General features: G+C 38.1%; 1 protein-coding gene across 2 annotated transcripts in view; it reads left to right on the top strand.

The window, feature by feature from the left end:
* Positions 1-7,894: 7,894 nt before the first annotated feature.
* Positions 7,895-13,263, top strand: part of EDNRA (endothelin receptor type A) — a 34,961-nt gene continuing 29,592 nt past the window's right edge. Inside the window, exons 1-2 of one of the 2 annotated variants that reach the window (XM_075500943.1) lie at positions 7,895-8,083; positions 11,076-11,552. In XM_075500943.1, the coding sequence (XP_075357058.1) occupies positions 11,151-11,552 (402 nt within the window). In that variant the 5' untranslated portion in view covers positions 7,895-8,083; positions 11,076-11,150. Of the gene's footprint in view, positions 8,207-11,075; positions 11,553-13,263 lie in introns of both variants that reach the window. The other variant, XM_075500942.1, reaches the window with a different exon arrangement.

Below are 13,263 nucleotides of genomic sequence, written 5' to 3'. Positions count from 1 at the left end.
GAACTAATACACATATAGTATTAATATGCTTGTATATTTTAACAGCATTATTAATTTATCTTTCCATAATTTCCCTTTATTTGAGAGGACATAGGTTAATTCACAGTGGCTTGACACATAGAAATCAGCTCAGTGTCGAGTTATTTTATAAGGCAAAGTAAGATTGCTACCACCAGAGAAAGAAGTATTTCTGTCCAAAGATAGCAGAACTGAGTTGGATCTTTTGTCTAGGATACTAGGACTAAGACACATAAAATCACTCCCTGTTTTCTTTCCAGCATGCCCTCCCTCCGTCAGGGAGCAGCAAGGGCTGGCTGCTCCCTCAGAGCTGGGGAGCCAGCAGCCAAGGGGGATACCACAGACAGCAGGGCAGGGGCCTTGCCAGCCAGAGGCTTGACATTCTCCCAGTTTGCTCGTCTGTCTTTCCTCACCACGCCAAACCCCAGCACTGTGACTGGGATTAAAGGTAAACTAGCAAAATTCATCCATTTAGTGTTTAGTGTATGAAGAAATGGGCATACTACCAACTGCGTGAGAAACTACAGTCGATCACCAACAGTGGGTAGGACAAGGATCATCTTCATCAGGAAGATGGCTGATGAACACTGTTGTCAGCGCTCAATGCCTACCAGGCATATGCAGAAGATATGAGTAGTTCTCATTAGCAAGAATACAGGAAAAGAGATAAGGCTCTCTATGAACAAGCTGGGATGGAAGAGGAATGAAAGGAGCCAAGGTTAGTTGGCTCCCAACCCTCTGAATCCTCAAGACAAGTTCAGATTTCTTGACAACTCTGAAACTTAGTATCACTGAATTGTATTAACACAGCCAAGTACCAGTAAAAGCATTTCTTCCACATAGTGTCTAACGTCAAGAAACACAGAACAATTCCCAATGATAAAATGGGTCCCATGGCACTGTCATTGTAAGAGAGCTTTTTGTGAGATTGGATTCTGTTGAATCAATCTATAGTATTTTTATGGAAAACACCCAAAATATAATTCTGAATTATGTCTCTGATCAAAATTCAGGATTTCAAAATAGGTCAGTAACCTTAATATGTCACCATTCATTGTGGATCTGTATATGACCGTCAAGAAGCTCCTGGATTATGGTAGTTTTATACCAGTCATGCAGAAAATGCTGGATTTGGTCTAATAAAAAAGTTTAGTATGACATTATCCTGGATTTTTTCATGAGATTACTGATATTTCTTACTGAATGAAATAAAAAACCCACCATGAAACATGTATTTAGGTACCAACTACCAGGAACTAACTTGAGGCCTTAGCATAAGGACTTTCGTTTGTCTCTTGACTTAATAACATTCATGCTTGGTTTTTCTCATCTACGTAGAAGAGGGTGAAAGTCATTGCAATGGAAGTCCATGTCACAGCAAGGTAATAAAGGTAACTTGCTTAACAAAAACTATTGCTATCTCCTTTAATCAGTTATAAGTATCACAATTTAGGCGCTCATTTGCCTCGTGCAAAGCCCGTGACAACACATGACAGCACATCATACCAATCCTATACCCATCAATCCAATCATATCTTAACCCAGCCCCTCTAAACATGGGATAGAGCCAGCTGTACTGTTAAAACAAACAACAGAGTACTCCACATGCATAAACATAAAAATAGGAGGATCATTCTTGGATGATTGGAAGAGTTTTATCACCAAAATCTAAAGAGCTGTCTGTTCATTCTTTCTCAAGTATTACAAACCTAGATTTTTCTATTTAAACTGCCTTAATGCTATCCTAGCTACCTAGACGTGTGCTTTGTTTTCCAGTAAAGAATATTTTTCTAGATAGCAGAAAGGAATGGTGCAACCTTTTCCACAAACCTTGATCATTTGAAAAGACTTTATCCTAAAATTGAGTTGCAGAGCATTCATTACATCTATAAAAACATGCAGGAGTTTGTAGACCTATCATTTAATGATAAGTGTGTAAATAGGCCTGTGTATCACTTACGGTAAGATAATATCTGGAATAGTATATGCTAATCATTAGACTGAATAATATAAGAATGGGATTTTACTGTATCAAAGTAAATGTACAAGCAGCTTATTTCAATTTAGCTTTAGTTAGGCTAACAAAAAATTAGATAACTTAGAAATATTAGAAATAAGTGAGACGAGTCAGGGTTTTCCATGAAAAACAGCTTCACTGCAGAGTAGCCAATAGAAATAATTTTAACCTTATTTAGATTAAGATTAAATGGCATTCTAATATCTCACTATCTTATCTAGATAATTTTATTAGTGCTTAAGATAATAAAAGAAGCATCTGGCAGCAGAACAGCATTCCTCTACCACAGAACGTGTGTTCTGCACAGGGTCCCATCTGCAAATGCAGATTGAAACTTACTTTTGTCAACTTATGTAAATTATGAAAGATTATCTAATCTAATGTATTCTCTTCCTCTTAGTGTTCTTTAAATCAAATTTTAATTTGCCTTTATATCTGTTCTTCCTTCTTCCATTTTTTCTTTAGTGTGCATGTAAGCACTCATTGCATAATTTCACTCATTGCACGATTATGTAACAGGCATCTTCTGTGACATATCTCTATTTCATTGTTCTTTATGTATACATCTTTACTGCATATTTAGGGTTTTATGTAAAAATCTTTTTATCTATTACCGTTAAAGACTGGTCTTTTTGGAGCATGTTCGTTCAACTCCCTTAGCTCACAGCTAGTTTCAGGGTCGCCTGAAACAATGGGGACGAAGAATGAGAACAGCTGAAGATCCCCAAATGCTCTCTACAGTCAATTGCTTTGCTGTCTTGGCCTCAGAAGAGAAAAAGGAAAAAAATAATTTCTTTATAGAGCCAATGTTTAAAAAATACACTCTTTGCTAAATATTTCAATAAAGATCACACATTATTCTTTTGGACAATATCCAACTTGCCACAGAATATTAATTTACAAGTACTCCTTTTAGTGTAGTTCATGCAATTCAATACCATACCATTTTCCAATAGAAACAGTATAACTCAAAGTATTTTGAACACTATAATTCTAAAGCTCAAGTCAAAATACTCTTGACGTAATGGAAGTTTCATCAGAATTACAGAATCCCAGAATTGCAGAGCCACTGAGATTGGAAGAGACCTTTGGAAATCATCTAGTCCACCCCCTGCTCAGAGCAGGGTCACCTAGAGCAGGTTGCTCAGGCCTGTGTCCAGATGGGTTTTGAATATCTCCAGGGATGGAGACTCTCCAGCCTCTCTAGGCAACCTGTTCCACTGTTTGATCATCCTTATAGTGCAAATGTTTTTTCCTATGTTTAAACTGAATTTCTTGTATTTCAGTTTGTGCCCATTGCCTCCTGTTCTGTCACTGAGCACCACTGAGAAGAGTCTGGTTCTGCCTTCTTCCCTGCCTTCCACCAGGTATTATTACATATTGATAAGATCCTGCCTGTGCCTCTTATCTCGAGGCTGAATAGTCCCAGCTCTCTCAGCCTTTCCTCATATGACAGGTGCTCCAGTCCCTTAATCATCTTTGTAGCCCCTTGCTCGACTTGTTCCAGTAGGTCCATGTCTTTCTTGACACAGCACTCCAGATGTGTCTTATCAGTGCTGAGTAGAGGTGTAGGTTCACCTCCCTCAACCTGCTGGCAATACACTGCTTAATGGAGCTGCAGATCCCATTGGCCTCCTTTGCTGTGAGGGCACATTGCTGGCTCATGGGCAACTTGTTGTCCACCAGAAAACCCAGGTCCTTCTGTGTCAACTCCTTTCCATGAGTAGCCTTTCCATGAGTAGCCTCTCAACGACATTGGCCAACTCCCTCAGCACTCGTGTGCATTCCCATCAGGTTCTATGGAACAAGAGCTTGAAAATTAGGGTTTCCATCTATGGAAATGCAAACCGACAACGTTACCTCTCCCAGTAGATCTTTCCTGAAATGTTCTCAGTCTATTGTATTTAACACAGTAGAAAAATGCTCCCCAGAAGAAGCTAAAATGCTCAGTAATTGAAGGCAATTTACATGTTACTACTTTTCCAATCTGCACACTAAAGGTCCAGCAACCTTACTTCTTACTAAAACTTTGCTATCATGATTCTGCAAAAGTTATATACACCCAATCCACAGTTCCTGACTAATATTTGCATTTGGGGTGCAATAGCTCCTGCAGTTGTTCCTATGTTAACTGGCACCATGGTCTATTTTGTCCTTTAAACTTCAATCCTTTTTCACTTTTGATTCCATCACAGCTTCAGGTTTCAACTTCCCGTAGTCCAAGGGCCAGAATATTTCAGTGGTTCTAATACAAATACATTTCCAATTATTAGAATAAACTAATATAGAAGTATTCTCCCTATAATTCTCTTTGAATTATAAATTCATATTGTAAATTGCCAAAAATTTCTAGTAACATGAAGGAAACAAAAGACAGAGACAGAGAAGGGGGGAAAGAGAGATGGAGGGAGGAAAGAAGAGAGGAAGGAGGAAGGGAGTGGCAAGACACTCTTGCCAGAAAGAGGATTTATTTGTGCTAAGTACATGAAGAAAGTTATAGGCATGCCATTATTAGAGATAAAATTTAAATAAAGCAGATACTGGGAAACAGAAATGTTATGTAATAGAAGCAAATAAATAGTTCAATGACCACTGGAAATAATGGGCTTTGAGTTTCAATGAATTTACATTTTCTGGTAGGTACTCTTTTTAACTGAATTATTCTAAAGCTGCTGCATAACTGCATTTCTTGTTGAAGAACAGAAAAACTACACAAGATAGAAATACTGTCTATGGTTTGGATTCTTTTTTTTTCAGTGAGGAGCAACTTCTGACTGAACCAAAGTTGAAAACCTGCCCACAAAATATTTTTCAAACTAGCATGTTTCTATGAAAAGTTTTAGATTTGCTGAGTTCTTTTTTATTTCAGAACTACAAAGCAAAATTATTCACTAGATCTACATATTGAATTCAAAGTGAATTCAAAGTTATCCAGTATGTTAACCAAAGTATCTAGGTTCATTTTTCCAAATTATCCAAGTGGCTCCTAACATACTTTATATTGTTTCTTGAGGGAACAAAAATTATATCAGAAATCAAGTGGAAGAAAGCAAAATAATTAGATATTTACATACTTTGCCATGAATAACTCTTCTGATTTTCTGAAAATGCTCCAGATTATAAACACGTCAACTGACTGCTCATGGAAATGTCAATTATAGACAATATCTGGTTTTGATTTTGGTCTTTTGAATCTCGGGAATGCAATTTAGGACTCCACAAGCTGATGAACATATGTTCCTATTTCATACCACATCTGAGGAGGTAAGTGGCTTAACAGGTAATACATTTGCTAAACATTCATTTCAATCAAATAAAATTAACTCCTCCAGACATAACTAAAGATCATCTTCTATTGCCTCTGAGGTAGTTGCAGCTTTAGTTTCATTAGGCTAGTAATACTTGCAATAAAGTATTCCTTTCTAATACCTGAAGGCTTCAGGAAAATTAATAGCTTTACAAAATGTTGAGAGTCTTCTTGAAGCATGACTCCAGCTGCAAAACCCAGATATCCTTACAACTGAAGTATAATGAGTTATTTTGTAATGAGACTAATACGTCACTCTTACTCTGAATCTTTGAGGTTGTTCAAGACAAGCGAAGTAGTTTGTTGAAGAGGTCAGAGGAAACACTTTCACTGTGCTGAGTCTGGAAGAGAGAGTCCTCAGTCAAGAACCCTTCATAAAAGAATGCACGCACAGGATAGCAGTCCTAAAATGATTGTGAAAGTGTCACTAATAGCTGATAATATCTTTGTGTAAAGAACCATATTTTATCACTTTTCTTAGTAGCTGAGGTCAACTGCATTTGCAACTGCAGTTTTTGGATAATTCATCTACGGTAACTTCCTTTTCCATGCTACTTTCCTGAAGACAGTAAAAAAACCTAGCAGGAACAATTAAATATAACTTTTGACTTTAACTTCGTTTAAGACAAGAATTCAACTCAGTTTTAGACACCTAAAAGATTATAGACAAAACAAAGGTCCAATTAATAAATAAGCAACAATAATAATAACAAACACAGAACTGAGCAATTCGGTAATTTCTAATAATTAATACTACTTATGTGGGTTGGCAATAATAGAAGCATTCACAATGGTAATAAAGAGCTCTCTTTTTCATATTGTTAAATAGATCTTTAGTAGAATTAGTAAATTTGATTATTTCATTTAATAGTAAATATAGTTATGCATGGCGGTGTCTGAATATATGATGTAAACCTTCCAAATTAATGGAATTAGGAACTGGAAGGACAAATGTGTGTTTGAATGAGATCAGAAATATAAATTTCATTTTTTTTTAACAACTCTAGTTGTTTAGACATAAAGGTCAAACGATCCTAGGAAAGGAATAAGGTGTTAAGAATGTTTAGAGAACTTATAAGAGATTTAAGAATTGCATTCGATAAAGCACTCCATAGGTGTGCATGATCTTTAAGTATACCCTTTCTAGCTCTTCAATAGTTTTTCCAACAAGTTATCACACAGATGATTCTTGACAAAGCAAATCATTAATACTACGCATCTACGACCAAACTGTAAAGAATTTAAAATAACTTTTACTAATATACAGCAATTTAGTGGCTTATCAGCATTTATTCAACTTCAGGGCAACTTGAGATTTTGAATTAAACTTCTCTACCTGATTTACAAACAGTAGGCTTCTTGTGATTCTCAGCTTGAACACTTATGTTCCTTCAAAGATCTTGTGTTTTGACACATCATTTAACTGAGATGACTTTCTAGAAGAAATGAAGTATTGCCATTCCAGTTGATCCAGATGCTAGTTTTTCCTGGTCAAGATTTATCAGATTATTTAAAATAATGTCTACAGAAATATTCTTTTAACTATGGAAAAAGTTCAAAACAATTTCTTACATGATTTAGTGCCAGATATTTTAATTCTGCAGGCCGCTAGCATCACATTTTCTATTGTTCTTTTCTGTCTGTTTTTCTTCTTTTAGGACCACGTATTTTTGTATCCTATTTAGGAAGACTGCCTTTTTGTATTCAAAAGAAGCCCATATATGTTTAGAAAATAATTTCTGTGGTGCAGCCAGATGGAAATTTGCCATTAAATGAGGCTCCTGAAATGATTCAACAAGGGACTCAAAATTTCTTGAACTTGCTAGCATGAAGGGATTTTGAAACTGTTTCCACTACAAGCTGCTCTCTCTGATACATTGCTCTTTTTTCATCGTGAGAAAAGATTATTAGCTATAAGAGAACTTCCCACTTTTTCTGAGCAAGTTTTTTTGTACCACTACCTTGACAGAAGAACAGTACAGGAAACATAGGAATGCCAGAAAATGCTGCACTTTTATTATCTTTGTAAACGCATTTTTGGTCTTGAAAACGAAGAGGTATTAGCAAGGTGTGTCCTGGATGGACCACAGAAATTTTCACCCCAGAACAGTCACTGTTTACGGATCCAGCATTTTTGAAACTCTTACACATCAAGTTTCACTGACTGTCTTGGAAACATATAATCCTGGCCAAATCCGGGGAAAACGCAAAGCAAAAGCTGTATATTTTATCACGAGATTTTTTTCCCTGCTTTGTCACGGCTCCGATGTCATCTGGTTCGATCAGGCACACAACCTTTCTGAGAACCCTGTGTGCTATTAGCGGGCAGCAACAGTAGTGATTCCCAAGGCTGTTGCTTGGAGGAGTCCAGCAAAGTAGTTCAGCTCAATTTCAGCGAGGAAACAGTTAAAGAGCTCAGTGTTCCCCTGTGCCCGGGAGGCAGCCTTTGTGTTTAACATTGGCAGGGGCTCAGTTTGGGCTGGAGGTTTGTTTTAATTGGGGGAGGGGGCAGAAAAGAGGGGACGCTCTGTCTTCTTCAGTCTGTCTCTTTCTTTCACTGATTTAGCGGAGGTGGAGATTTTCAATCCCACCCAGTCAGACGCAGGCAGGATGATCTGGTAAGACTATCCCAGGAAAAGCCACTCAGAGGAAATTCTCAGCAGCAGCAGCCACAGCATGAGCCGGAGCCGGAGCCGGAGCCGGAGCCGGAGCCTGAGCCGGGCGGAGGACGCACGCCGGGGGTGAGTGCGCGGTCTCCTGCTGGCGGAGCCGGGCGGGAGCCGCTGCCCGCTCCCGGGGACAGCCCGGCCCAGCGCCGCGGGACACTTTCAGCACCTCTCGATAACGCTCCAGATAATGATTAGGTGACGACGGTGCGCCTCGGTGTGCGGGGGTGTGCGTGTGCGTGAGCGTGGGAGAGAGGGAGGGAGACAACGGGAGACGGGCACAGGGCGGCTTGGGGTAACTCGGGAAATAAAGTTTAGCGACGCACAGATCTTGTCCGATGCTCTGTGTAGGCTGCAGGGGAGGTCGTCCTGATTTGCCAAGGGCATGTTGGAATTGATCTGTTGGTAGTGTTACAAGCGGAGAATGTTTTCTTTTGTGTTAGAGGAAGAAATAGAAGGCGATTATCCCAACAGCAAAGAGCGCTCGCTGCCTGGGCTGGAGCGGGAGACAACCAGGGGAAACTCGCCTTGTCGGCAGCCTTTCTTTCAGCGCTTTCCTGCCCTGGTTAAGTTTATTTGCTCCTGTTTACATCTCCGCTGCCTTTTGGGCAGATTAATCACTGTTAACGTTTTAGCTCGTCCTTAATACTTTGAACAGTTCCATTTCCAATAGTGTGGTCTCTCCTTGGGAACCTCGGCACGGGAATTTTGCCGGCTTGATGCCCCAGGCAAGTTCGAGGAGTTTTGTTCCCTGCGTCTGCGGCTACTTCTGCAGTGCTAGGAGCACAGGCGCAGCACATGCATGTGGCCTCCCGATTAGCACAACCACCTCACACGCTCCAGGTGTTCAGGTTACATGTGGAGGAGAATACCAGATGCCGTTATTACGAAAAGTTATTACGGATGCTAGTATGTTACTTACATGAGGCAGTTTGCATGTTAGGTTCTGTAACAATAGAAATACTTTGAAAATACGCACAGAGGAATGAAGGACTGTCAGGAATGCCTAAGAAAATATCCTTAGAAGTTATTACATTAAAAAATTTCTAGCTTTGCTTCTTATGGAAAAGTTTCTCCCGGGAGAGGGAAGAGATGGCAATTGGCAATTTTGTTCCTAGCTTTGCATGCTGGCTGCATGATTGCCACGCTACCACCATGTTCATATGATATATATATCAAATTTTCACAAGAAAACGCCATTAAATAAGGAGGATACTAATATATCCACCATAGGGCTGTGGTTTCTGTTCATAGCTGTATCACATTTAGTTGGGCAAGTATGAACTTGGGAAAGTCATTTAAATCATTAGTGATTCAGTTTTTCCATTTGTAAATTGGGGAACCATAGTCATAGTAAATAATGAAAGTATTAATAGTTGCCTGAAAAGAGTTACAGACAAATATGCCCGTTGTTTCTGATATGATTTAGGAACCTAAAGTGAAAGCACTCACTTCATGCACACTGTTGCTAACTGCCCTGAGATACCATTGTAACGGCCATTTAATAAAGAAGGATTTACTGTTTAGTATATTAAACTTTAAAATCGAGTGCATAGGAACTCACAGTTGGTCAGACCCTCATCTCAAATACACCAATATAAAGGACTGTAAACGTGGATCCGTGGTCTGTGAGGGCTAGCACTCTACATGCCAGGCAGGAATACTCAGGTTAACATTGCATTTGCTGCTGTATATAGGTACACACAAACTTCTACAGACCACACACAACAGAAGAGGGTAATAGTAGTAAATATTTATACTGTGGCTGCGTCCAGAAGTCCTATTAGTAAATTGTCTCCCACATTCTTTCTCTGGTAAATTTCTTGCTATAAACTCTGACTTAATAGCCCCATGGGGAATGAAATTAGGATTCATTTATTTAAAAGGATCCTCCCAAACCCTTCATGTGAGTCCCTAGAAATTAGAAAGTTATAAATACTTTACTTTCTACTCTTCTTTTGGCAACACTGCAGCACTTTGTCTTATTTTGCAGATATGAGCCATGTAAAAAAATCTTTATCTTAAATTAAACTGAGGCTTCAAGGCAATGGACTTGAGTGGCCTCCTTGGTTTCACTGCAGATGTAGTATCTGTACCCTCTGTGGCAGAGAGCCAGCTCTGGTGGTTACACATAGGCAGTCGTACTTACTGCAACAGAATGCTATGATGCTTGCTTTCCTATCTGGAAATGTCATGAATTGTTGCTTAGAATAGTAATCCAAGTATTTTTTTATCTTTAAAAGAGCTTAAATTTTTATAATTAGCTTCGCCATGGCTAAGTACTGAACATGAGTTGCAATGACATTCAGGAACCAAACAACACAAAGTTTCACGGGCTTTTCCTGGCCAGAGGTCTACCCTGAGACCATGAAAGTCTTCCTCCTAATATTTAGGGACGTTGGATCTGGTCCAAAATTTGATTTGAAGTACATGTATTTTCAGTCTTCATTTGAAATCCATGGAATTATAAAGTCAGAGAAAAATAATATAAAGCCTCATTGTTGCAATATATCAAAAATACTCAGAAAATTAACAAATTTACTACCTTTAATTATTAGTGCAGTGCTGTTACCTTCAAAAATACTCAGAAAATTAACAAATTTACTACCTTTAATTATTAGTGCAGTGCTGTTACCTTACTTTTTCAAAGAAAAAATAACAACTTTTTATTTTACCTAAAATATCATTCAGCAGTCTCCAAGGCCTCTCTTTGCTGGTACACTTTTCTTGCAAGACTGTATTTTAAAACAGAGCTTCATCCACCTAGTTTTTCCATTCATATACAAATTCTGTCTCAACCGAAAAGGGTTTTGCAGGATCTCATTGGTATAAGCTATCAATTACTTATGGAATTTTTTGTGTTTGCCTTTTGTCAGACAGTTAATGTGGGTAATCTAGATTCTAGAGTAGCACAGTGATTATAAACAGGTGTTTATACATATGTGCCGCAGAGCCTGTACATTCCAATACCCTTCCTAAGTGAGAAACAGGGTGTGTTAGTCTACCTGTTGTATTGATTCTGTGTTTCTTTCTTCTTTTTGTTTTTGCTTATTGTTTCTCTCTGCAGGTGAAGAAGTGTGAAGTATCTCACTGAAATACTGAAAAACCCGTCTCACTGAATTTGCTTTTTTGGGACTTCGGGATGGAAGCCTTGTGTTTAAGAGTTTCCTTGCTGCTGCTGGTCCCAGGATTTGTCCTCAGTGACAGCTCTGACAGATATGCTGCCAATCAGAGTGACTTGGGAAACTACCTTTCCACCTTCTCAGGGATGGAATCCAGCATACTCCTCACCACCAGACAGCCCCTGGTGTCCAACCAAACTGTCAAATGCTCCCAGCAGACTAAGATTGCTGAAACTTTTAAATACATTAACACGGTGGTATCTTGTGCTATTTTCATCGTTGGGATGGTTGGGAATGCAACTCTGCTGAGGATCATTTACCAGAACAAGTGTATGAGGAATGGCCCGAATGCACTGATAGCCAGTCTGGCACTAGGAGACCTTATCTATATTGTCATTGATATTCCTATCATTGTGTACAAGGTAAGATGCAACAATACATTCTAATTGCAGTTTCCTTACAAGTACGCTGTCTGTTCTCTACGGTTACTTCTTTGCCTAAGTAGTGCTCTTTTGTCAATGCATAGTCCACTTAAGAAAAAATACAACTCCTTTTCGTTCCACAACAAAAACTTTGCTCTCGGGTCTCACCTCCATAAAGAAAAAGTGTATCTCCTTTTAGAGATGATGTAGCTCTTAGCTCTGAACCAAAGCATGGCCTTGGGCATTTCACAGGGACTCTTATGTAGTTATTATAGCTACTATAGCTAGCAAAAGAATTTATGAGGGAAGACTTGTTATAAACTGTTCTCCTCCTTGATGGACATACAGCATTGGACTAGTTGCTATTTTTGGAATATCCTATCCTTACTTTATGTTTTTACAGAATATACTCTGTGATCTGCCGGTTTCATGTTATGACTTTGCAGAGAGAGATTATGTCAGTTAAGTTGAGCGTTAAGGTTTTAGTTTAATATTCATTAATAGCAGATTCTCAACATTATTCCAGAGTTAGTAAAATCAATTATATCACAGAACATTTTTGAAATATTAAATTTCATCTGGATTTGTCAAAGTATAAAAAGAAATTCTTTAATCTGGTATAAAGTTATCCTGTCCCTTTTTTAAAATTTTCCATTTTAATTAAACAAAACCATAAAGCAGTGCTTTTTCTGATGCACTATTTGTTTACTAATGTAACTTGCATGATTCCAGGACAGGCTTGAATGAACAGAACTGAGTCCTTTTTTAATATATCTCACTGATGTTAACTTACCGTAGAAAATTGTCAAAGAATTTTGTAAGCTTCTATCTGTACCTTTGTGGATTGTATACAGGTGCATAGCTGATAGGATATTACAATTTTTCTTTCTTTTCTCAGTAAAAACTTGAGGTGTTTCTCTTAGTAAATAAAACACTAAGTAATATAATGAAAAAAACCCCATTCCTCACAATTTTGGCCCTTAAAGATTCTAGAAACTTAACTTTTATTTACATGTGTTTTAAACAAAACATTTTAATGAGTAACTTTATAATAACTAGTGTACTGTGGTTTCAAACTGGATTTTAAAATTAAAGAAACAGTGAACTGAAAAGACATATTTTGTATCTATATAACTATTGACATCATAACTATTGACCTGCATTATAGCACAGGTGTCGATAGGATAAGATCATAAAAATTTGAATTCATTAATGGATTAAAAATACGTATATGTGCATACATTACATTTGTACAGAGGCATATTATCTATGGTAAAATGCAGTACCTGGTCCTGATCTTCCAGTAGTATAAATTACAGATAAGTCTTTTAACTTTATCTGGTTTTAATAGAATACGAATTTGAAACTAGGATGAAGACTGTTAATAATAATGCATGTGATTTCATGGAAATTCTAGTTTCCACTTTTCAATATTCCACCTGGAAAATTAAATAATCAATTTGTTGATAAGATAGCAGATCTCTGTAGAGTATTTTGGAGTAACAAGTTGATGAGAAAGATTAGCCTCTGCCTGATTTGAGATTCACCTGTCTTCTATAGCTGTGTGGATGCCTAACGGGACATGGGATTGGGGTTCTGCATGTTTTCGTTATTCTTGGCGAACCAGACTCATAGCCTGGACTGCATCTCCCATGATGCATTACAGCTTCCTCCCTGGTAAATTATCCTGACGTATTAATGGATAATTGCT

This window comes from Mycteria americana, chromosome 4 (genome assembly GCF_035582795.1).
Source record: "Mycteria americana isolate JAX WOST 10 ecotype Jacksonville Zoo and Gardens chromosome 4, USCA_MyAme_1.0, whole genome shotgun sequence".
Classification (NCBI taxonomy): Eukaryota; Metazoa; Chordata; class Aves; order Ciconiiformes; family Ciconiidae; genus Mycteria; species Mycteria americana.
This window is presented reverse-complemented; position numbering and strand designations above follow the sequence as displayed.